This window comes from Balaenoptera acutorostrata, chromosome 14 (genome assembly GCF_949987535.1).
Source record: "Balaenoptera acutorostrata chromosome 14, mBalAcu1.1, whole genome shotgun sequence".
Taxonomy (NCBI): Eukaryota; Metazoa; Chordata; class Mammalia; order Artiodactyla; family Balaenopteridae; genus Balaenoptera; species Balaenoptera acutorostrata.
This window is the reverse complement of record NC_080077.1, coordinates 79,150,889-79,177,897: the sequence shown is the minus strand read 5'-3', so window position 1 is coordinate 79,177,897 and position 27,009 is coordinate 79,150,889. Positions and strand designations below refer to the sequence as shown.

Sequence of the window (27,009 nt, the reverse complement as noted above, 5' to 3'; positions counted from 1 at the left end):
TTAATAAAACGTATCACTCTGTATTATAATTGTTGCTTTCCTTGTCTCTCCTCCAAATTCTAAAGCTCTCCAGAGCACAGACAATTTTTTCTCTTGTTTGCTTTGTATTGATGGATTATGTTTCATACACATCACATAATGTGTACTTAGAAAATGGTTTTTAAATGAATAAAAGAAAAGAATGAAGCACTAAATGAATAAACTATTAGTTCAACAATCGTGTAGATCATATAGTTTTATGGTCATATATAGTTTCACATGTGAAGGCATAACCCTCATTTTTAGTGTTGTTTTCATGGAAAAATGTTTTAAAGTTCTAAGCAGTATTTACCATTCAACCATAAAACATTTATTAAGCATTCCCTATCACTTCATTTTTAAATAGCATTTAACACAACATGTAATTATTTTGTTTTCTGGTTTGTATGTTCCCCCCATAGGCTGTAATCTCCAATGTTTGCCTATTCACAATTGTATTTTTTGATAAATGTGTAATGGATGCCTCAGGCATGTTGCTAGACACCAGGAATAGAGAATGAGTAAAACTTAGCACTGTGCTGAAGGAGTCTCATTATAGGACTAGACTAATATGTAGCATTGTGATGAAAGTATGTACATGATACAGTACAGCAGAGTAAGAAAGGAAATAATGCTCATTTTACTTGAGGAATCCCAGAAAGATTTCATAGTGGAAGCGACACTTGTATCAAGTCTTAAACAATGGCTGAAGGGAAAGCATTTCAGTTCCACACTAGAATGCAGCCAGTGTATGTGTTCAGAGCACTATATGCAGTTCAGCATGGCTAGAACACAGGAGTGCCTGGAGAAAACGGAGGGGAATTAAAGAGATCAGACTGAGGAAGAAAGCTGTAGGCAGAGCATGGAGGAAGGCCTTGTATGCCATACTGAGGGGTTGGATATTATTGATAATAAAAAACTGCCTACTATTGCTAGACTTTTTACAAATGTTATCCCATATGATATTCACTCCTGCTATATGAGACTGGTATCTCAGTGGCTGTTTTACAGATGAGAACTCTCGGGACCAGAGTGATTATTAGCAGGTAGCTTGACCAAGATCACACAGGTAGGAAGTGGTAGAGTTTAGACTCCAGTCAAGAACTTTGACCTCAGAGCCCGCGCTCTTTAACCACTATAGCATGTTGCTGCTATATTGTCTTGGCAGCAGGTGATTGAGTTTCAGGTAGGGGATGCAGCAGATGCTATTGATACCCCACATTTGTATCCCTTGGCTCTTCACATTTGTGTGCATGCAGGCCCACCTTATATCCGCCAACCTCAACTTGTCTTTGTGGCCAGAGAAATGCCATACACTAATTAGATTAGATTTGATTTCTGCCCATTTTTTAACGTAATTCTGTGGCAAGTTAGATGTGTAATCCTGAATGGTTTAGACCTGTCAGGGCTTACCTTGAACCACATAGTTGCTGCTCAGAGAGAGTAGGGGCAGAATGTAGACATGAGGATTCCATATTGTTTGTTGTGCCTATTGTTTTGAAATGTTACTGGTATTATATTTGTGGTATTCAGACATTCTTTATTTCAGATTATTTTAGTTCTTTTGGTCACCTTGTTGTGTTAGTACCACATTAAATTATTACATCTTTGTAAAACATTTGTAGGGCAAGTTCTCCCGTCATTACTCTTCTACTGGAAAGGTTTCCTGTCTGCAAGGGACGTGTCAAATGACACCATGGGGATATTATCAGGAAATCCAGACAGTGGAAAATTCTACATTTTATTCTATAGATAAAAGATCTGTTCATATTTTGTATTGTTTATATATTAATTTCAGGAGAATTGCTGAGTTTACAGTATTTGTCCTAGTCCATTTATTCGAGCTTATTTTCTGTAAACTTTTATGGTTTTCTTTTGTTTACCCTTTTTAAGTTTATTCCTATAATAACATGGGGTTTTTTATGGCTATTTAGAATGTTACCTTGCTTCTTTCATAGATTTAAATAGTTATTCTTATATTGACCATTTTGTATTTTAAAACTCTGTCTTTTGTATTTAAATATAAAATATCAGTAGCTTACTTGGGAAAACTTAATGGACTAGGTTTGTATATTTTAATATTTTTTAGTTTATCACCAGTATGGCAGGATTTCCCAATCTCGGCACTATTATTAACACCTTGGACTAGATAATTCTTTGTTGGGAGGGGCTGTCCTGTGCATTGTAGAATATTTTAGCCGCATTCCTGGCCACTACCTATAAGGTGACCAACTTATCCCAGTTTACCTGGGACTGTCCCAGTTTTACAACTGAAAGCCCCATGTCTCAGGAATCTCCTCAGTTCCTGGTAAACAAGGATACTTGTTCACCTTGTCTAATCACTGCATCACAGCAATGTACTCTCCCAACCCATTGTGACAATCAAGTATATCTCCAGACACAGCAAATGTCCTGTGGGGAGCAAAAGCACCCTCTGGTTGAGTTCCACTGCCCTATAGATAAACAAAAAAATCTCATGCTTTGTGTGGGATCCCACCAGCTAATAAACACATCAGGAATATATCTATAGTGAAACAAATTTAGGTTTATTTAGCATGATGTAGCAAACAAGAATGCATCTCAAAGGACCTTAAGAGTGTTTCAAAAAGGGGGAGTAAGGAGAGATCTCTTGTAGGTTTTGGACTTGTGCTGTGAGTGATTCTAAGGAAGGATCAGTGAAGAAGGGGCAGTTTGGTGATTGGCTATTTTATTCATTTGTTTCACAGGAAACCCAGAGGATTAAAGTTAGGACAGAGTCGGCTTCTGTAAAGGCAGCAATCAAGCAGAGAAAGAATGTTAATCACTTTCGCTGTTGCAGTTCAGTTAGTTTCTGTTAGAAACTTTGGTTCTGTCTGTGTCCTGTTGAAAACTGTTTATATTTCTGCTTAGAACTTCTCAGTCTGATTGCCAAGAGGCAATTTTTATTTCCTCATTCCCTATAATATTTGGAATTTCAATGTTTATTAAATATGTTACTACGTTTATAAGCAAGGTAACTGTCTTGCATATATTGCTTTTAAACTACACACATTTGCTTCAAGAGTCACTGGGAGAAACTAAACGAAGTTGCTTCTAAGAATTTTTTCTTTCTCAGAGAGAAACACACTAGGGGTATAGATGCAATTCGGTAGCGTTAGGAGAGCCTTTTCAACAAATGGTGCTATAACAGTTGACTGTCCGTGTGCAGAAAGTGAGCCTCAACAAGTACTTCGCATCTTACACGAAACTGTGTTCAAAATGGACCCTAGGCCTCAGTGTAAAACATAAAGAAGAAGAAAGCAAAGGAGAAAATCTATGCGACCTTGGGTTTGAAAGTGACTTTTTAGTTACATTACCAAAAGCACAATCCATGAGAAAACAAACAAAAATGTAAATTGAACTTTATCGAAATTAAAAACTTTTGCTTTGTGAAAGAAATTGTTAAGAAAATGAAAAGACAATCCAATTGCCAAAACTTGGAAGCAACAAAGATGTCCTTCAGAAGCTGATTGGATAAATAAACTGACAATGGAGTATTATTCAGTGCCAAAATGAAACGAGGTATCAAGCCATGAAAAGACATGGGAAGAATTTACATGGATGTTACTGAGTGAAAGAAGCCAATCTGAAAAGGCTACATATGGTAATGTTTCAACTGTATGTCATGTCTACAAAAGGCAAACTATAGAGACATTAAAAAGATCAGGGTTTGGGAGAGAGGGAAGAATAAAGAGTCAGAGCACAGAGAATTTTTAGGGTGGTGAAAATACCCTGTTTGCTACAATAGTGGTGGATACATATTATGATACATTTGTCCAAACCCACAGAATATGCAACACCAAGAGTGAACCCTAATGTAAACTATGGACTTTGGGTGATCATGATGTGTCAATGTAGATTCATCAGTTGTGATCAACGCGCCACTCTGGTGGGGATGTTGATAATGGGGAGGCTGTGCATGTGGGGGGCAGGGGGCATATGCGAAATCTCTATATTTTCCACTTAATTTTGCTGTGAACCTAAAACTGCGCCAAAAAAATAAAGTCTTAAAAAAGACATTCTACAGACTCGGAGAAAATAATTTGTAAATTACATATCTGATAAAGGACTTGCATCAAGAATATATAAAGAACTCAATTCAATAATAAAAAAACAAGTAGCTCAATTAAAAAGCACAAAATATCTGAACATATACTTCACCAAAGAATATATACAGATGGCAAGTAAACACATGAAAAGATCCTCCACATCGTTTGTCATTAAAGAAATGCAAATTAAAACCACAATGAGATGGTACTATGCACCTATTAGAATGACTGAAATCCAATATCATTGATGATAGCAAATGCTGGCAAAGATGTAGAACAACAGAAATTTTCATTCATTTCTGGTGAGATTGCAAAATGGTACAGCCACTTCGAAAGACAGTCTTACAGTTTCTTATAAACTTAGACTTACCATAGGAACCATTAACCCACAAGAGAATCAAAGACTTATGTTCACATATAAATTTGTACAAGCAGTTTATAGCGGCTTTATTCATAAATTGCTAAAACTAAAACTTTAGAACTTGGAAGCAACCAAGATGACTTCAACAGGGGAATGGATAACTGTTACATCCATGCGTTGGAAAATTTTTCAGCAATAAAGAGGTACAGGCTATTGATTGACAGAATAACATGGGCAAATCTTAGATATTATAAGTGAAAGAAGCCAGATCCAAAAGGTTTATATTTTATGATCCATTCATGTGACATTCTGGAAAAGGGAAAACTACAGGGACATAAATCAGTGGACAGGGGTTGTTGGATGGCAAAGTTGTTGACTATAAAGGAGATGCACAGAGGAACTTTTCAAGGGAAAGAACTATTCTTTGTGGTTCTGGGGTGGTGAATACATTTGTCAAAACCCATAAAACTGTAAATCACAAAGAGTGAACATTAATGTATGCAAATTGAAAAAAAAAAAGACATCAAAAAAAGATCAATTCCAGGACAAAATCCAGACTGTGACAGATGAACCTAACTCTATTACACATGAGTGAAATAACTGCACTGAACATGGGGGTGGGAGGTGAGAGGAGTATCCTAAGTAAGTCTGGAAAATTATGTTTTACTAGAAACTAAGGATAAAGATGAAAGATACGTAAATACTATCCTCTAGTTAGTAAATTTGTTTTCCAGGGGGATGCTGGTTAACAGTTCTGAAACTGCTTTATATGTATAGTAAGCTTGAAAAATAGTAAGTGGTTGGTGGGTGATGGGAGCCAGGTTTCTCACTATTGTAGAGGGAAGTTACAGATAAGAAAGGAAGGTTAGAATGAACTCTGTGGTTCTTAATGAGAGTTGGAAACATCAAGATGAACTCATGTTTAGCTTAGAATATGTGCAGATGGATAGATACAGAAACAATTGTAGATATATGTGTATATGTGAGTGTGTACACATAAATGTATTATCAAACTCTGTCCACTGAGAGGGCCTACACAGAATGACACTTGTGTAGTGGTGAGCAGTCTTAACACCCAGGTCTTGGTTCTAAATAGCAATCTCAAAGAAAAGATGGTAAGCTTCTTAGTGAAGTGGCTGATTCTAGGGCTGGGCAGGGAAACCACAACATGAGCCTATAGCATCTTGCACCAGAAAGTCAGGAAGTGCGCAAAAAATAAAAGGATGGATGGATGTCACAGGGATATAAGATCCAACCTGAAAGAAATCTCAATAGCCAAAGCTAGACCAATTTGAGCAGCAAAATAAATAATGTAGTATTTCTTGAGTGAATATGGGCTAGACTTAGTGACTTGCCTTCTATGAATAAAGCATGGAAAGGGAAAAATAGTAACTTTACAGTAAAGGACCCTGTCAGACATTACCTTAACCAAGTGATCAAGGTTAACATCATGAGTAATGTCACACGGATATCATGTACCCCCCTGATATGTTGCAATGAGAAGGGCACTTCACCTCTGTGATATTCTTTCCTAAAACCTATAACCGTGGTCTGACCATGAGGAAGAGCTCCCAAACAAACCCAAATTGAGGGACATCCTGCAAAATACCTGACCAAAACTTTCAAGGTTATGAAAACAAGAGAAGACTGAGAAATTCTCTTAGATTAGAGGAGACTAAGGAGACATGATGAATTAATGCAATGTGGTATCACGGATTGGATTCTGAAATAGTAAAAGAACATTAATAGAAAAATTGGTGAAATGCAAGTAAAGTTTGGAGTTTAGTTAATGGTTATATACCAATGATGGTTTTTTAGTTTGACAGATGGTAATAAAAGGTAATAACATCAGAGAAGTCTGAAACTGAGGTATATGGAACTCTATACTATCTTAGCAACTTTTCTGTAGATTTTAATTTTTTCTAAAATAAAAGTTATTAAAAGGTTACAGAACAGCATGTAGAGTATAATTTCATTTATGGAAAAGTCTATACATAGATAGACTATACATAGATATGTTTATATGCATTGATAGATGACTTAAAATGTTTACTGAAATTTTAATAGTAATGGGTTTAGAGACTTATTACTTTCTTCTTTGTTCTTTTCTCTAGTATTAGATATTCATTAATTAGCATATATTATTTTTATAAAAGCAATAACATTGTTAAGTGCAACAGTAAAAGATACTTTCTTTTCAGCTACCTTTCCTAAAATTATTTCTCTAATAATTTTTTAATCAGAAGTTTTATATGTATTTATCAAGTAAAGTGGGGGAAAAAAATGAAAAAAAGACATCCAAGAAAATAGAAGATATGTTTACATGTCATAAGAGAATATTAAATGACAGAAATGCTTTGTGTTTCAAGTTTCATGTTTTCAACTTCAAGCAATGTACACAGTACTGGTTTATTTTATCTATATCCATATTGTAATTTTTCTACAATGAGTAAATATTATGTTCATCATAAAAAATGAATATTTTCATGGTAACAGACATCAGAGCTATAATTAGAACTTAAGTTCAGATTTTTAGGTTAAAGCTTTTTAGAATTTTCTAGGTCATATAATGGCTTGAAATTAGTGTATATCTTAAAATTCAGGTGCAGCTAAATCCCTTACCAAATAACTTATAATTAAATCATTATTGGGCATAATATTCTTTATTTAGCATATATTTTTAAAGATACAAAAATTTATAAAATATAAGTTCTGTCTATCCCCAAGGATGGGAGTAGGTCAAGAGTTCATTTCACTAAATTTTAAAACCCTTTTGAAATGTAAATAAGAAATTTAACTTTTTAATCAGAATTATATAACCTGTACTTACCCAGAGAATCAAAAAGCATTAATATTACTTTTCTAAGAACAGACTGGCTTGGGTCCAGTATTTCAGGAAATATTTATATCATAATGGTATAGCATCTGTGTTTGCTGAGTGCCTTCTGTGTCAAGCATTTTATTTACAACTTGTCATTAAATCCTCAGAACAGTCCCATGTGATCTTGGGGTAACAGCAGTGAGTGGCAGCTTGAAGCAAGATCTTAATTCCTTGCCTGGGAATCGAACCTGGGCTGCCTGGGTGAAAACCAGGAATCCTAACCACTAGACCACCAGGGGCTAGTGGCTAGAAGCAGAGCCCTGGCTCTTGACCTCTTTGAAAAACGAATTTTACAGAGACGAAGGTTGTAAAGCAGACACAGTTTATTAGAAGCACAGTACATATGGTAGAGCACAAAGAAAAGCAGTTTATTTAGGACAGAAGCAAAGCAGAGCTACACACTCAGAGAAGAGTGTGGGCATCTTCACTAATAAAGAGCGCTAAAGGGGTGGTTTAAATTCCTTATGTAGGGGCCATCTTCCGGGTCTTTGTTTTCCTCTGGCCAATCATCTTGCTTGTTCCCCATATCCGATCTGACTCAGGGTCCTGTCTAATGTGCATGTGCATCTTTTGGCCAAGATGGGTTCCAATGTGAGGGTATCTAGGAGACTGGCAGAATATATTATGCGTTAGCGCCCCCTCCCTTTTTGATCCCCTGGGAACTTTTCTGTACATGTGCAGTTGGGGAGGTCTCCTTGACCTGAAGAATGAAAGACGTGGTCATCTTATCTTTTTACTGCAGCAGAGCTTAGTTCCTCTCTGCTCCTGCTGTTATCTTTTTCCTTGAAATGTCGTCGGGGGCCAGGGTGTGGTAGGGAGACAAGCTCCAATTGCTCAGTCTGACACACTCCAGCTTGCTCAGCCTGGGGCCAGTCTACCTCCTACCTCACATTTAGTGTAACCTAATTTTATAAATGTGGATGGAAACTAAATCTCAAAAAAGTTGAGTAACTTGCCCAAAGTTGTACACTATACGTTCAGTAAATTTGTATTGTTTGTAAATTAAACATTTTAAAAACTCTGACATTCCTACAACACTCAGAATGCTTTATGTACAAATAATTCTTCATATATATATGTATACACCACCCTAAGTTCATAGTTTTTGTACTAGCTAATGTAAAAATTACTACAAGTGTAGTGACAATTATGATGAAATTTCAGCAAATATGTGTAAGTTTCTGAATTTATTTTACGTTACTTTTAGGAAAGTTTTAAAACACCAGGCAAACCAGTTCTTTCTGCATATTTTGTCATACTGGTTTATATTTGGTTTATACTTTATGTTTTAGAGTAATTGCATTTAGTAACCAAACATTTAGTAATCATACTCTTGTACTTTCTGTTTCAGTCAGAAAATGTAACTGTGACAAAGGATTTTCAAAGGGTAGAAAATGCTTATCACATGGAAGCAGAGGTATGTACTTATCTTAAATAATTGGAAACAGCACGACTTTGTGGGGACAGTTTGCATTTAATTTTATTCTTGAAACTCAGTGTATACGAGAAATGCTTCTCATGGTATTGATAAAAGATTATTTTTCTCAGTCATTTCTGGTATTACATATCTGGGTGAGCTTTTAAAATAAATTTAATGAGATTTAAGAGAAGTTGTTTTGAAATGGAATAAAAATAGCAGAGGGAAGTAGCATTTAATTGCCACCTGAATAAAATTTTAGTAATGTTATCATCTAGTGAGCAGGAAACCCTACAGGAGAAAAATTTCTTCTCCTCAGATAAATAGCAAATTAATAGTCATAGAATAAAGGATTGAAAGACTTTTCAACATTCTTTTGTTTCACAATGCAATTTTACTGTTTTGTGTTCAGGTTTATTTAAAAATAAAAACTACTCAACCTTTGCACAAATTAAAAAGAACAAAATATTTTTGTACACTCAATTAATGAAAACATTTAGTTCCTAAAACTGTCGAGCTTTTTACTTATCTTTAAAGATTTTATGATCAGGATTTTATGAAATCAGAGTATGTTATATGTACTTGCGGCTGGGTTACAAGACTGCTCTCTCTTCCTGGTTCCAACCTTCTTGGGGTATTCTGGGGCAGTCAGGCTGCCTCCTTGCCACACAAAACAAACAAGAATGAGATTAGAATGGAATATTGTTTATCCAATCAGAGAATCTTTGCCATTAGAGGCGGAAAATACCTCAAGAAATCACCTAGTCCTACCTTCAGGCAGATAATATATTATTTTTTCTCATTTTAAGGGTGTGACCTTAGGCTTAGATAGCTTAGGCTCAGATTTTTCAAAGATCATATTACAAGAATTAGAATGGAAATTAGGATCCTGGCTTCTTACCTCTTGAGATAGTAATTTCCACAACACACTGTTGTCCCTATACTTACTTTAATAAATTTATAATTTCTTCACTTAAAATTTAACTATCTTATGATGATTTTAGGGATCCATTTGGCAAATGTTATTCTGTAGTAGTGGGGACCAAAACATACCTTTCAAAACAGGATGAAGAGTGGTCTGGTAAGATTCCATATTATGGAAGTCAAAGACTGGGAGTTGTTCTAGCGCTCCTCCAGGAGTTATTACCTGTTTGGACTTCAGGTTGTAGTGAACACAGATGGGCTCTGGTCATCTTAGTTAATGGGGTTTGTTGTGAGGGTACACTAGTAAGTACACTAGGAGGAAAAGGAACAGTCCCAGCAAACATTCAGCCAGGCTTCTTGGAAAACTGGAAAGTTTTTCAGACTGATTTATTCTAGGGACTGACCCGCCAGGTACAGAGTGTGCTTTAGAGCTGCTTATTTTGTTGTAAGACATGGCTAAGTGAGGACTTGGCTAAACTCTGCTCCTCGTGCTTTTGCTGTACTTACCTTTTTAATGTCTTGTATTTGAATTTCTTAAGAGAGAATCTGATTATATTTTGTATAGGGCTCCCCAGTAGCCAGAACTCTTATATAGTGTAGTCTAATACATGATTGCCCTTAAGTCAGCATCAGCAGAGACCAGGATGGTAGGGTCATGAGGTATAAAGTATGACAACCTGTGCATAAAGAACAATGTGTGGCTTTATGGCTATGGCTATAGTAAACATCAAAACCTAATATCTGATGTATACCAATATTCTCACAGATAGTTAAATATACAGACTAAGATTAGATGGTAGAACATTACTTTTCACATAATATCTGAAATTTTCATCCAGAAAAGCACTTCAGAGATTCTTTTTCTAACCTCCTGCCTACCCTGCTGCTTCAGCTTATTTTAAAGATAAGATATTGAAAGTTAGAAATTATCTAAGTGAGTTCTTTAAGGGTGGGTGGGTGTTTGTATGTTTGGGGTTGGAGTAAAACCTTGGCTTTGCAATTCTTATATCTCTACTCTTTCCACTTCTCATGTTGTTTTCCTGTTACAATTTCAGTGTCGGAGGGATTTTAAAAACCTGGGATATAGTAGGCATTCAATAAAAGTCTATTAAATAGAAAAAGTAGTATAACCAGTTTTCCCCCTCCTTTTCTTTGCACGGTTCCATGTGTCAGGTGTTTTCCATACGTTATCTCATCTAATTTTTTTTTAACTCTTCATCTTTGTTGTGAAATATTTTATACATAGATAGGTATGAATATAAAAGGCCAGTTCCATTTTCAGACATCTAATCCATATAAAATTTTCTAACATTAAACCAAGAATTGACTTACTAGTACTTACCCATTTTAATTGTGTACCTCTCCAAGGACAAAACAAATATTTCTTCCTCGAAGTATATACTTGAGGTTCAGTATCATATTAATGCTACTTTTTTCTTCTCCAAGTGTAGGAATCCCCAGTTTCTTTGGTCATTTCTTATATGACAAGCTCTCCCTTTTGTTAACCAATTTCCTCCTAAAGCATCTACAACTATAGTGTCCTAATTGTGATTCCATATTAGAGAAAGATGATTATCTTCCTTATTCTGGAATGTTTATTTCTAATAACACATATACGCCTGAACATTTTGGCACTTGCATCACATTGTTCCCTTCTGTTGAGCTTACAGTCATAAACAATGATTACAACTAAAAAAGTGTCTTTCTCACTTGGGGCTTTTAAATCATAGTTCTCCTATCTTATAGTTTGTTATTATCACCCTATGTTCAGCAAAAATACTGCTCAAAATTAAAGGCCAACTATAGACTTTTTCAGAAAGCTGAAAGAATTCATTACCTGTAGACTTGCAATACAAGAAATGCTAAATGAAATTGGGTAGGTGGAATGAAATGGTACTAAAAAGGAATAGGAATCTACACAAAGGAATGAAGAGCACTGAAAATGGTAACTACACAGGTAGATATGATATTTTTCTTATATCTTCTCTATATCTCTACATCTATATAAAAGATAATTGTTTAAACAAAAATGATAACGACGAACTTTAGGAATTCTAACATATGTAAAAGTAAAACATACAACAGCAATAGCATGAAGGTCAAGAAGGGAGAAACAGAAGTATAATATTGTAGGTTTCTTATATATGAAATGGCATATCTCCTGAAGGTAGATTGTGATAAATTAAACATGTATATACTATAAACTCTAAAGCAGACACTAAATTAACAACAACAAGAGTTATAGCAAAGAAGCCAATGAAGGATATCAAATAGAATGATAAAAATATACTTAATCCCCCCCAAAAAAAGGCAGAAAATGGGGAGGGGGGAAAAAAGAAACTATGAGACAAATAGTATAGCAAGATCAGAGGTTTAAATGTAACCATATCAATAATCACATTAAATATAAATATTCTAAATACCTCCATTAGAAGGCTTATATTTCAGATTGTATAAAAAAACACACCTCACCTGTAAGCTGCTTGCAACAAACGTACTTTATTTTTTTTTCTTTTATTAATAGAATTTATTTTTTTATATCTTTATTGGAGTATAATTGCTTTACAGTGGTGTGTTAGTTTCTGCTGTATAACACAGTGAATCAGCTATACATATACATATATCCCCATATCTCCTCCCTCTTGCGTCTCCCTCCCTCCCACCCTCCCCATCCCACCCCTCTAGGTGGTCACAGAGCACCGAGCTGATCTCCCTGTGCTGTGCAGCAACGAAGTGAGAGAGTAGCATTAACATATATACGCTACCAAAGGTAAAATGGGTGGCTAGTGGGACGCTGCTGCATAGGACAGACGTACTTTAAACATGAGGGCACAAGCTGGTTAAAAGTAATGGCAGACTTTCAGTTTCTTAGTCTACGTGTTAGGAGCTTAGAAGTCACCACTGCATCCTAACAAGTAAAAAGCTGAAAAAAAACTGAATTATCAACAACTCTTCTACGATCCATAAGAGAGGTGCGCATACAGGGCACACTGCTACCCCCAAAACTGGAGAGACAGACAGGCAAACACAGTGAGTCACAGCTTACCAGAGCAGAGACAACAGAAACCACCTCCAGAAACGGTGCCCGGGTAGGGAAATCTGAACTATAATTGACAAATTCCTGGAGGCTCAGTGTGGACAACTCTGAGAATTAAAACTCTAGAGGATCCAGTCACAGAGGGGGACCCACAGTTTTGTGAGATTCACCTCCACGTGCTCGACTAGGTTCTCTCACTGTGAATATGAGGGAAAACTTCCCTAGTGAGTCTGGCAGAGGGAGGGGGAAAGGAACCATTTTTAAATATGCCAGAGAACTCTGTTCTTCTTAAGAAAGTCTGTCCTCAGGAGAAACTAGTTAAGCAGACCCTAACCTGCTGGTATATTACCAGAGCCTAACTAACCAGAGGGAAGGGAAATACCGAAATCCAATCCACTCTAGCCATCTTCTTCCACCTAAAGAGGAGGAGAAAACAACAACAACAACAACAACAACAACAACTCAGAAATACCTGTGAAGCTCACAGTCTGGAGGCACTGGCTCACTAAAAAACTGAGAATCATAAGACAGCGGAACACCTTCCCTCTCCCTGTATCTTACCACCACATTACTAAAGACTTGTTTACAGCAGTTCCTTTTACTCAATATATCATGTCCAGTTATCAAGGAACAAATTACAAGGCACACCAAAAGGCAAAAAATGCAGTTTGATGAGACAGTGCAAGCATCAGAACTAGAGATGGTAGGGATGTTGGAACTATCAGACTGAGAATTTAAAACAAATATGATTAATGTGCTAAGAGCTCTGATGGATAAGTAGACACCGTGCAAGAACAGATGGGCAACATAAGCAGAGAGACTGAAATCCTAAGACCCAAAAAGAAATACTAGAGATCAAAGAAATGAAGACTGAAGAATGCTTCTGATGGGCTTTTTAGTAGACTGGATGCAGTAGAGGAAAGAATCTCTAGGCTGGAGGGTATCTCAATAGAAACCTCAAAAACTGAAAAGCAAAGAGAACAAAAACTGGGGGGGAAAAAACCCCCAGAATATCCAAGGACTATGGGACAACTATAGAAGGTATAACATACACATAATGAGAGTACCAGAAGGAGAAGAGAGAAAGGAACAGAAGAAATATTTGAAGCAATAACGACAGAGAATTTCCCCAATAAATGCCCAAAAAGACCCCTACTGGTGAGCATATTATTTTCAAACTACAAAACATCAAAGATAAAGAAGAAAACGTGAAAGAAGCCAGAGGAAAAAACACCTTACCTCTAGAGGAAGAAAATAAGAATTATATCTGACTTTTCCTCTGAAACCATATAAGAAAAGAGAGAGTGGAGTTAAACACTTAAAGTGTTGAGAGGAAAAAAAAACCCAACCTAGAGTTCTCTACACTATATCCTTCAAAATTGAAGGAGAAATAAAGACTTTCTCAGACAAAAATTGAGGGAATTTGACTAAAACTGTTTTTTTGGGGGGGGGGGTGGGGGTGTTTTTGTTTTTTATTTTCTGGCCACACCATGCAATTTGCAGCATCTTTCCCAACCAGGGATTGAACCAAGGCCACTGCAGTGAAAGCCTGGACTCCTAACCACTAGGCCAGCAGGGAAGTCCAAAAATTGAGGAAATTTGTTACCATTAGGGCTGCCTTGCAACAACTGTTAGAAGAAGTTCTTTAGAAAGAAGGAAAATAATATAGATCAGAAACCTGGATCTATGTAAAGAAAAGAAGAACATCAAAAAAGGAGTAAGTGAAGGTAAATACTTTTATTTTTCTTATTCTTTTTCTTAACTTCTTATAGTTAATTAACAATGTTGCATTACTTTCAGGTGTACAGCAAAGTGATTCAGTTATACATATACATGTATCTCTTCTTTTTCAAATTCTTTTCCCATTTAGGTTGTTACATAATATGGAGCAGAGTTCCCTGTGTTATAGATATTTTTCTTATTCTTAATCAATCTAGTGAATAACAGTTTGTTTAAAGTAATAGCAACAATATATTCAATTTTGTATGCTTATGCATGTTTCTTATATATATACTTATGTATGCTGATATATAAGTGAAATGAATGACAGTAATGATACAAGCGATGAGATGGAGGAATTAGGATTATTTTGTTATTATAAGGTACTCACACAACCCATAAAGTGGTATAGTGTTATTTAAAAGTGGACTTGGATTAGCTGTAAATATGTATTGCATACTTTAGAGAAACCACTAAAAAAAGCTTAAAAATACATAACTGATATGCTAAGAAAGGAGAAAAAAGGGAATCATGAAATGCTCAGTTAAAATCACAACGGCTTCCCTGGTGGCGCAGTGGTTAAGAATCCGCCTGCCAATGCAGGGGACACGGGTTCGAGCCCTGGTCTGGGAAGATCCCACATGCCGCGGAGCAACTAAGCCTGTGTGCCACAGCTACTGAGCCTGCGCTCTAGAGCCCACGAGCCACATCTACTGAGCCCGTGTGCCACAACTACTGAAACCCATGCATCTAGAGCCTGTGCTCCGCAACAGGAGAAGCCACCGCAATGAGAAGCCTGCGCACCGCAACAAAGAGTAGCCCCCGCTTGCAGCAACTAGAGAAAGCCCGTGCACAGCAATGAAGACCCAACACAGCCAAAATAAATAAATAAATAAATAAATGAAATTTTTTCTAAATCACAAAAGGCAGAAGACAGAACTTAGAAAAAGGAACAAGGGCAACAAATAAACAGTAAAAAATATGGTGGATATTAATCCAACTATATCAGTAATGCTTTGAACATCAGTGGTCTAAACGCAGCAATTAAAAGACAGAGATTGTCAAAGTGCATCAAAAAACACTACCCAACTATGTGTTATCTATGAGAAATCCATTTTAAATATAAAGACATATATAGCTTAAAAGTAAATCCATGGAGAAAAATTAATCATGCTAACACTAATCAAAAGAAAGCAAGAGTCATTATTGTAATTTCAGACACAGCAGACTTCATAACAAGGAGTTATCAGGGGTACAGAAGGGCATTATGTAATGATACAGGGGCAATTTTCCCAGAGCCATAACAATCCTTGGGGACTTCGCTGGCAGTCCTGTGGTTAAGACTCTGCACTTCCAGTGCAGGGGGCATGGGTTCGATCCCTGGTTGGGGAACTAAGATCCCACATGCTGCATGGTGGCACAGCCATAAAAAAAAAAAAAATCCTTAACGTGCATTTCCCAACTACATGAGGTAAAAACTAATAGAACTGCTAGGAGAAATAGATGAGTCCACTATCATAGTTGGAGTCTCCAACTCCCTTTATCAAGAAGGGACAGATTCAGCAGGCATAAAATCAGTAAGGACCTAGCTGAACTTAACAGTGCCATCAATTCACTGGATAGAATGGACATCTATAAATTACTTCCTCCAAAAACAGTATTCTTCTTCTCAAGCTCTCATGGAGCATTCACCAAGATAGAACACATTTGGCGTTTGGGTCTTTTGAGCACAAGCCGCCCATTCTCATTGCTTGGCCCTGCAGTAAACCTTTACTCCCCCACCCCCCACCAAAAAATACATTTTAGGCCAAAACTTATACCTTAACAAATTTAAAAGGATAGATCATATAATGTCTGCTCTCTGACCACAGTGGCATTAACCTAGAAATCAATAACAGAAACATAATTGGAAAATCCCAAAGTACATGGAGATTAAACAACACACTTCTAAATAACATGGGTCAATGAAGAAATCTCAAGAGAAATTTTAAAATATTTAGAACTAAATGAAAATCAAAATACAGTTTATCAAAATGTGTGAGATACAGTGAAAACAGCTTAGAGAGAAATTTTAGCATTGAATGCATATAGTAAAAAGAAGAAAAATCTAAAATAAATAATCTAATGTTTCCACCTTAGGAAACTAGGAAAAGAAGAGCAAATCAAGTCCAAAGTAAGCAGAAGAAAAATAGTAAGAATTAGAGCAGAAATCAGTGAAACTGAAAACAGGAAATCAATAGAGAAAATTAGTGAAACCAAAAGCTAGTTCTCTGAAAAGATCAATAAGATTGATAAGCTTCTGGCCAAACTAAAGGGGGAAAAAAAAGAGAAAGAACAAATTACTAATATCAGAACTGAAAAAGGAGACATCACTACAAATCCTATGGAAATACATTACAAGATAAGAAAACTACAGACCAATCTCTCATGAATATAGAGGCAAACATCTTCAACAAAATATTATTTCCTACATACCAGCAACAAACAAGTAGTATTTGAAATTAAAAACAATTTTCCATAGCACCCCAAAACATGAAATACTTGGGTGTATATCTAACAACATATATGTACAAGATCTATATGAGGAAAACTTTGACACTCTGATGAATTAGATCAAAGAAGAGCCAAATAAATGGAGAGATATTCCATGTTCATGGGTAGAAAGACTCAATATGGTCAGGATGTCAGTTCTTCTGAACTATATCTATAGATTTGATCAGTCCCAACCAAACTCCCAGTAAGTTATTTTGGGGATATTGAAAAAAAATGATTCAAGTTTATATGGAGACGCAAAAGAACCAGAATAGCCAATACAGTATTGAAGGAGAAGAACAAAGTTGGAGAATTGACATTCCCTGACTTCAAGGCTTACTAAAAGTCTTCAAAAATCAAGATAGCGTAGTAGTGTTTGAAGAATAGACAAATAGATCAGTGGAACAGAATAGAGAGCCAAGAAATAGACTCCTGTATAATCAACTGATTTTTGAGAAAGGAGCAAAGGCAGTACAGTGGGGCACAATCATCTTTTCAACAATTGGTGCTGGAACAACTAGACATCCACATACAAAAAAAAAAGTATCTAGATACAGACCTTGCACCCTTCAAAAAATTAACTCAGAATGTATCATAGACCTAAAGGTAAAACACAAAGCTATAAACATATGAGAAAACCTAGATGGCCTTGAGTATCACAATGACTTTGTAGATACAACACCAAAGGCATTGATCCATGAAAGAAATAATTGGTAAGCTGGACTTCATTACAGTTAAAAACTTCTGCTCTGTGAAAGACAATGTCAGGAGAATAATAAGAAAGTCACAGACCCAGAGAAAATATTTGCAAAACACACTTATTTTAAAGGACTGCTATCCAAAATACACAAAGAACTCTTAAACCTCAACAGTAAGAGAAAAAAAAATTAAAAATAAGCCAAAGACCTTAACAGATGTCTCGCTAAAAAAGATATATAGATGGTAAGTAAGCATATGAAAAGATGATCCACATCTTATGTTATTAGGCAGATGCAAATTAAAACAAAAATGAAATGTCACTGCACACTTATTAGAATGGCCAAAATCTGGAATGCTGACAAGGTTGTGGAACAAGAGGCGCTCTCACTCATTCCTGGTGGGAATGCAAAACGGTGCAGTCATTTTGGGAGACAAAGTTTCCTATAAAACTAAACATATTCCTACCATATGATGCAGCAGTCATGCTCCTTAGTATGTACCCAAAGGAGGTGAAAATGTATGCTCACATAGAAACGTGCACATGGATATTTATAGCAGCTTTATTTATAATTGCAAAATTTGGAAGCAACAAAGATGTCCTTCAGTAGGTGAATGGATACATAAACTGTGGTACATCCAGAAAATGGAATATTATTCAGCCCTAAAAAGAAATAAGCTCTCAAGCCATGAAAATAGGTATGAACCTTAAATGCCTATTACTAAGACAATCTCAAAAGGCTACAAACTGTATGATTCCAACTATATGACATTCTGGGAGAAGCAAAACTATAGCGATAGTAAAAGGATCAATGGTTGCCAGCAGTTAGGGGGAGGGTGGGATGAATAGGGGGTGCACAGAGGAATTTTAGGGCAGTGAGAGTATTCTGTATGAAACTATAATGAGAGATGCATGTCAACATACATTTGTACAAACCCAGTGAATATAAAACACCAAGAATGAACTCTAATGTAAACAATGGACTTCTGGTCATTATGCTGTGTCAGTGTATGGGGTTGGCCAAAGGTGTTATGGAAAAACCTGAAAGAACTTTTTGGTCAACCCAGTAGGTACACATATTGTAACAAATGTACCACTCTAGTGGGGAATGTTGATTATGGTGAGGGGGGACTATGTGTGTGTGGGGTAGAAGGGTATATATGGAAAACATCTGTTCCTTCCTGTCAATTTTGCTGTGTGCCTAAAACTTCTCTAAAAAAATAAAGTTTTAAAAAAACAGATCAATGTGTTATTTAAGGCCTGTGTTTCCTTATTCATTTTCAGTCTGGATGATCTGTCCATTGATGTAAGTGGGATTTTAAAGTCCCCTACAAATATTGTGTTACCATTGATTTCTCCTTTTATGTCTGTTAGTATTTGCCTTATATATATAGGTACTCCTATGTTGAGTATATTTACAATTGTTATATCTTCTCTAACACATTAGTCCAAATGGACTTAATTGATATATACAGAGCATTCCAGCAGAAAGCAGCAAAAAAAAATACACATTCTTTTCAAGTACACATGGTTCCATGTGCACATTCTCCAGGATAAATCACATGCTAGGCCACAAAACAAGTCTCAGTAAATTTAAGAAAATTGAAATTGTATCAGGCATCTTTTCTGACCACAATGCTATACAACTAGAACTCAACTATTTAGAAAAACTGCAAAAAAACACAAATGTGGAGGCTAAACAATATGCTACTAAACAACCAGTGGATCACCGAAGAAATCAAAGAGGAAGTCAACCTAGAGACAAATGAAAATGAAAACATGACAATCCAAAACTTATGGGACACAGCAAAAGCAGTTCTAAGAGGGAAGTTTACAGCAATACAAGCTTACCTCAGTAAACAAGAAAACTCTCAAGTAAACAACCTAACCTTACACCTAAAGCAAAAGAACTAACAAAACCCAAAGTTAGTAGAAGGAAAGAAATCATAAAGATCAGAGCAGGAATAAATGAAATAGAAACAAAGAAAACAACAGAAAAGATCAATGAAACTAAAAGCTGGTTCTTTGAAAAAATAAACAAAATTGATAAACCTTTAGCCACACTCATCAAGAAAAGAAAAGAGAGGGCCCAAATCAATAAAATCAGAAATGAAAAAGAAGTTACAACTGACACCACAGAAATACAAAGGATCATAAGAGACTACTATCAACAACTATACGCCAATAAAATGGACAACCTAGAAGAAATGGACAAATTCTTAGAAAGGCACAATCTCCCAAGACTGAACCAGGAAGAAATAGAAAATATAAACAGACCAATTACAGTAACGAGATTGAATCGGTAATTTAAAAACTCACAACAAACAAAAGTCCAGGACCAGGTGGCTTCACAGGTGAATTCTACCAAACATTTAGAGAAGAGTTAACACCTGTCCTCTGAAACTATTCCCAAAAATTGCAGAGGAGTGAACACTTCGGAACTCATTCTGTGAGGCTAGCATCACTCTGATACCAAAACCAGACAAAGATATCACACACAAAAAAAGAAAATTACAGGCCAATATCACTAATTGACATAAATTCAAAAATCCCCCCAAAAATATTAGCAAACCGAATCCAACAGTACATCAAAAAGATCATATACCATGATCAAGTGGAATTTATCCCAGGGATGCAAGGATTTTTCAATATCTGCAAATCAATCCATGTGACACACCACATTAACAAATTGGAGAATAAAAACCACATGATCATCTCAATAGGTACAGGAAAAGCTCTTGATAAAATTCAACATCCATTTATAATAAAAACCCTCCAGAAAGCAGGCATAGAGGAAACATACCTCAACACAATAAAGGCCATAAATGACAAACCCACCGCTAACATCATACTCAACAGTGAAAAGCTGAAAACATTTCCTCTAAGATCAGGAATAAGACAAGGATGTCCACTCTTGTCACTTTTATTCAACATAGTTTTGGAAGTCCTAGCCACAGCAATCAGAGAAGATAAAGAAATAAAAGGAATCCATGTTGGAAAGGAGGAAGTAAAACTGTCACTGTTTGCAGATGACATGATACTATACATAGAAAATCCTAAAGATGCCATCAGAAAACTACTAGAGTTCATCAATTAATTTAGTAAAGTTGAAGGATACAAAATTAATACACAGAAATCTGTTGCATTTCTATACACTAACAATGACGTATCAGAAAGGGGAATTAAGGAAACAGTCCTATTTACCATCTCATCAAAAAGAATAAAATACCTAGGAATAAATCTACCTAAGGAGGCAAAACACCTATACTCTGAAAACTATACGACAGTGATGAAACAAATTGAAGACAACACAAACAGATGGAAAGATATACCATGTTCTTGAATTGGAAGAATCAATATTGTGAAAATGACTATACTACCCAAGGCAATCTACAGATTCAGTGCAATCCCTATCAAAATACCAATGGCGTTTTTCACAGAACTAGAACAAATAATTTTAAAATTTATATGGAAACACAAAAGATCGCTAATAGCCAAAACAATCTTGAGAATGAGGAACAGAGCTGGAGGAATCAGGCTCCCTGACTTCAGACTATACTACAAAGCTACAGTAATCAAAATAGTATGGTTCTGGCACAAAAGCAGACACATCAATGGAACAGGATAGAGAGCCCAGAAATAAACCCATGCACTTATAGTCAATTAATCTACAACAAAGGAGGCAAGAACATACAGTGGAAAAAAGACAGTCTCTTCAGTAAGTGGTGCTGGGAAAACTGGCAGCTACATATAAAAGAATGAAATTAGAACATTCTCTAACACCATGTACAAAAATAAACTCAAAATTGATTAAAGACCTAAATGTAGGACTGGATACCATAAAACTCCTCGAGGAAAACATAGGCAGAAAACTCTTTGACATAAATCACAGCAATTGGGCTTCCCTGGTGGCGCAGTGGTTGAGAATCTGCCTGCCAATGCAGCGAACACGGGTTCGAGCCCTGGTCTGGGAAGATCCCACATGCCACGGAGCAACTGGGCCCGTGAGCCACAATTACTGAGCCTGCGCATCTGGAGCCTGTGCTCTGCAACAAGAGTGGCCACGACAGTGAGAGGCCCATGCACCGCGATGAAGAGTGGCCCCCGCTTGCCCCAACTAGAGAAAGCCCTCGCACAGAAACGAAGACCCAACACAGCCATAAATAAATAAATAAATAAATAAATAAATCACAGCAATATTTTTTGATCCGTCTCCTAAAGTAAAGGAAATAAAGGTAAAAATAAACAAATGAGACCGAATTAAGCTTAAAAGCTTTTGCACAGCAAAGGTAACCATTGACAAAATGAAAAGACAACCTACTGAATGGGAGAAAATATTTGCAAATGATAAAACTACCATATGACCTAGCAATTCCACTCCTGGGTATATATCTGGAAAAAACAAAAACACTAATTCAAAAAGATACATGCACCCCAGTGTTCATCCAGCATTATTTGTAACTGCCAAGATACGGAAGCAACCTAAGTGTCCATCAACAGATGAATGAATAAAGAAGCTATGGTATATATATATATATATATATATATATATGTGTGTGTGTGTGTGTGTGTGTATACACAATGGAATACTACTGAGCCATAAAAAAGAATGAAATTTTGCCATTTGCAGCAACATGGATGGACTTGGAGGGCATTATGCTAAGTGAAATAAGTCAGACAAAGAAAGACAAATACTGTATATCACTTACATGTGAAGTCTAAAAAATATAAAAAGCTAGTGAATAAAACAAAAAAGAAGCAGACTCACAGATATAGAGAACAAACTAATGGTTACCAGTGTTGGAGGGCAGGGGCAATATAGGAGTGGGAGAGTGGGAGGTACAGACTATTGGGTATAAGATAGGCTCAAGGACATAGAGTTACAACACGAGGAATAGAGCCAATATTTTGTAGTAACTGTAAATGGAAAGTAACCTTTTAAATTGTCCAAAAAATAAACAATTAAATTAAAAAAATTAAATGCAACTATTTTAAAAAAAACAGATCAGTGGCTTTCAGGGGCTGGGATGTGGGGAGCACAGGGGAATTTGAGGAAGTTGATGGGACGGATCATAATGGTGGCTACATGAGTAAATGCATCTGTCAAAATTCATAGAACGTATACTAAAAGGAGTGTATTTTGCTCTATATAAGTTATGCCTTAATAAACCTGACTTTAAAAAAATCAAAGGGGTGCATAAAGATATACCATGCTAACAATAACCAAAAGAAAGTTGTAGTGGCTATGATAATATCAGACAGAGTAGATTTCAAAGCAAAGAGTATTACCCAGATAAAGATGATTTTATAATGATAAATGGGTCAATCAAGAGAATATAACAGTCTTAAACACTTATACATTTAATATTAAAGCTTCAAAATACTTAAGGCAAAAATGATAGAACTGAAATATTTGAAATTTAAATAACATACTTCTCAATAACCCATGGGTCAAAGGAGAAGTTAAAAGAGAAATTTAAAAGTGCATACATTTAAGGGAGAATTTATGCCAATTCTGTACAAACTTTTCCAGAAAATGAAGAAGCTGGAATACTTTCCAACTCATTATTTGGAACCAGAAGATAACAAAACCGGGGTGGGGGGGGAGACATTACAAGCAAAGAAAACTACAGACCAGTGTCCATCATAAACTTATGTGCAGAAATTATAAACAAAACTTTAGCAAATCAAATCCAGTGATATATAAAAAGGATAATATATAATGACCAAGTATGGCTCATCCCTGGAATGAAAGGTTGGTTCAACATTCAAAAACTGGTCAATCTAATTTATCATATTAACAAAGTAAGAAAGAAACATATGATGATCTCAATAGATGAAGAAAAACATTTAACAAAGTCCAACATCCATTCCTAATAAAAATTCTCAGCAAACTAGAAATAGTAGGGAACTTCCTCAAAATGATGAAGGGAACCTATGAAAAATCTACAGTTACCATCATATTTATTGATGAAACACTTATTGCTTTGTGCCTAAGATCAGGAACAAGACAAACGTATCTACTCTCACAACTTCTATCCAACATTGTACTTGAAGTTCTAGCCAGTGCAGTGAGGCATGAAAAAGAAAAGGCATCCATACTGGAAAGTAAGAAGTAAAATTGTCTTTATTCACGGACAGCATGACCATCAATGTAGAAAATCTAATGGAATCTACAAAAAAACTATTAGAACTAATAAACATCAAAAATATAAAATACCTAGGGATAAATCTGATCTTTTAACTGTGTATGCTGAAAACTACAAAATATTGCTAAGAGAAATTAAAGAAGACCTAAATAAATGAAGAAACATACCTTGTTCCTGATTTGAAAGACTCAGTATCATTAAGGTATCAGGTCTTCCTTAATCTATATTTAGAGTCATTGCAATCCCACTCAAAATCCCAGTCAGCTTTTAAAAAAAAAAAAAAACCCTGAAATTGACAAACTGATTATAAAAGACATTATTCACTTAGTATTGAAACCAGATAGAACATCAGTCTTCCCTGGATAACATTTATGATTAAAGGCAACTGTTCTTCATTGTATAAGATGACTCAGGAGGTTACCTCATCCCTCTCTTTCTTTTGGCTGCTTCCACATATTTAAAGGCAGAGGACATAGTGAAATAGATGAACTTCTGCATATAGATCTGAAAATAACTTCTGGAAGAAGAAACATACCTCAAATGACAGCAGTGAAGTATGAAGTAATTACCGCTAATCAGGAAGCTAGCTAATGGCATAGATGACTAAAGAGTCATGAAACATTTATCAGGGTTAGAATTTACCTGAATAATAAAGTTGAAGGGGAAACCCTCCAGTTCTCTTTCATAAAAGTCTCTGACTGATTTAAAATGAAGTTTTAAATGTTCAAGTCAACATTAGAAAAATTACAAAATTCATAAGCAAAAATAAATTTAATAACAAAATTTAGTTATAAGTACCAAGTAGGTCTTTCATATCTGTTACATACTATAAAATGACCTCATTGTAACCTGGCTTTACTTTTTTTAACTCACATTTAGAGAAAGATTTGAAATAATGCATCAGACATGAAAATAATTTTAATTGTCATTTCATTTACAGGTCTGCATTACATTTACTGAATTCGGAAAAATGCAAAATATTTGTAACTTTCTTGTTGAAAAGCTAGATAGCTCTGTTGTCATCAGCCAACCCCATTTCTATCATACTCCAGGTTCTATTGAGAATCTTCGGTAAGTTGAGCACATCTTTAAATTAATTATCAACTAATTAAACAAAACTATTCAGTGCTGCGGTTTGTTGAATGTCGTATTAATAATCTCTGCATTTAATTCCTAAGACGGCAAGCCTGTCTTGTTGCTGTAGAAAATGCATGGCGCAAAGCTCAAGAAGTCTGTAATCTTGTTGGCCAAACTCTAGGAAAACCTTTATTAATCAAAGAAGAAGAAATGAAAGAATGGGAAGGCCAAATAGATGATCACCAGTCATCCAGACTCTCAAGTTCGTTAACTGTACAACAAAAAATCAAAAGTGCAACAATACATGCTGCTTGCAAAGTATTTATAACTTTTGAAGTAAAGGGGAGAGAGAAGAAAAAAAACCGTATCTGAAATTCTGACCAAAATATATTGTGTTTGTATCTTTTTGTCTATTTTTATACTTTTTATAATGTTTGCTTTTGTCCTGAATATATATATATTGTGTAGTCTATAAAGTGTTTCTCCCCCAAGTCTGTCAATCCTTGAATATAGTTCCACAGAATATTTATGTTTACTTTCTGTTTTTGAAAACTTACTATGGGAAATACTCTTTGGAAATAAATGTGTTATATGTGCACACTTGCATAGTGACAGTTCATATAAGTGTGTGTGTAAATAATTTGATATTCCTACTACAGGACGAAATATTGACACAGTTATTAACATGATTCTTAACATTCATAGAAAGAATGATGAGCAATACATAACTTTTGATAAAAGGGTAATAAGATATACTAAGAAAATATTTTGATGACTGAAATAAAAGATAATATATGGACCAGACTCTCTTCACTAGGGCTCCTTTGATTATACCAGCACTCTCCAGTATAAATATATATAATGCAATCCACATATGTAATTTAAAATTTCCTAGTAGATACATTTTTAAAAAAGTAAAACATGGTTGAAGCTAATTTTAATATTTTATTTAACCCAGTATATCCAAAATATTATCATTTCAGCATGTAATTATTCTTTTTTTTTTTTTAATTTTATTTATTTATTTATTTATGGCTGTGTTGGGTCTTCGTTTCTGTGCGAGGGCTTTCTCCAGTTGCGGCGAGTGGGGGCCACCCCTCATCGCGGTGCACGGGCCTCTCACCATCACAGCCTCTCCCGTTGCGGAGCACAGGCTCCAGACGCGCAGGCTCAGCAATCGTGGCTCACGGGCCCAGCCGCCCCGCGGCATGCGGGAATCCTCCCAGACCAGGGCACGAACCCGTGTCCCGTGCACTGGCAGGCAGATTCCCAACCACTGCGCCACCAGGGAAGCCCTAATTATTCTTAAATTAATGGATATTTTATATTCTTTTTTATACTAAGTTTTCAAAATCCAGTGTGTATTTTATATTACAGCACATCTCAATTCAGATGCTAAATTTTCATCAGAAATACTTGATCTGTATTTAAGTTTCTTAAAATATAGGCAGAAAAAATAGATTCACACACCCAGTTGTTCCAGACATTCTTGAAAGATCTAGTAACTGGATCACGTGTCAGTTTTTAAATAAAAATTTTTTTTTTAATTTAAAATTCAGTTCCTTAGTTGCACTAGCCACATCTCAAGGACTCGAAAGCCATAAGTAGGTCATGGCTACCGTGTTGGACAGTGCAGGGCCATACACTGAGAAAATACTGATCCTTAAGGCTATCTGAGCAAGTACATATCATTGCCATTGCATTATACACCATCTGCAGGTGTGTCTACATCAGCCACGTCTGTTATGCAGCACAGGCTTTCCATTCCCCGCCATACAGCTAAGCCCTAGGGTTTTTCCTTTGATATAGCTTGACACTCATATACCAATGTTTCTTTCCTATACGTATTCCAGTATGTAGTTTTCACTCCCGCCCACTTTCTTAAGTGGCACTAAAACCGCTTCATCCATCTCTTCTGTAGTATCCTTGGTGGGAAGGAGTGTGGAAGCTAAGAAGAAAACTTCTAGAATCCAACACCGCTATTTTAAAATCCTGATTTTACTACTAGAATGTAAGCTCCTTTAGAATGGAGATCTTGTCTTTTTCTCATTCACAGCTGCATTCTCAGTCTTAGCATAGTGACAGGGCCAACACAGAGTCGGCTCTCAAATATCTGCTGAGCAATGTACT

At 35.8% G+C, this 27,009-nt stretch overlaps 1 protein-coding gene across 1 annotated transcript in view; it reads left to right on the top strand.

Annotated features, from left to right (window-relative positions):
* IRAK1BP1 (interleukin 1 receptor associated kinase 1 binding protein 1) overlaps positions 1-25,563 on the top strand; it is a 34,275-nt gene extending 8,712 nt beyond the window's left edge. The window contains exons 2-4 of the mRNA XM_007167976.2: positions 8,679-8,744; positions 24,743-24,873; positions 24,981-25,563. Of these exons, the coding sequence (XP_007168038.2) occupies positions 8,679-8,744; positions 24,743-24,873; positions 24,981-25,251 (468 nt within the window). The 3' untranslated portion in view covers positions 25,252-25,563. The remainder of the gene's footprint in view (positions 1-8,678; positions 8,745-24,742; positions 24,874-24,980) is intronic.
* The last annotated feature ends 1,446 nt before the right edge of the window (positions 25,564-27,009 follow it).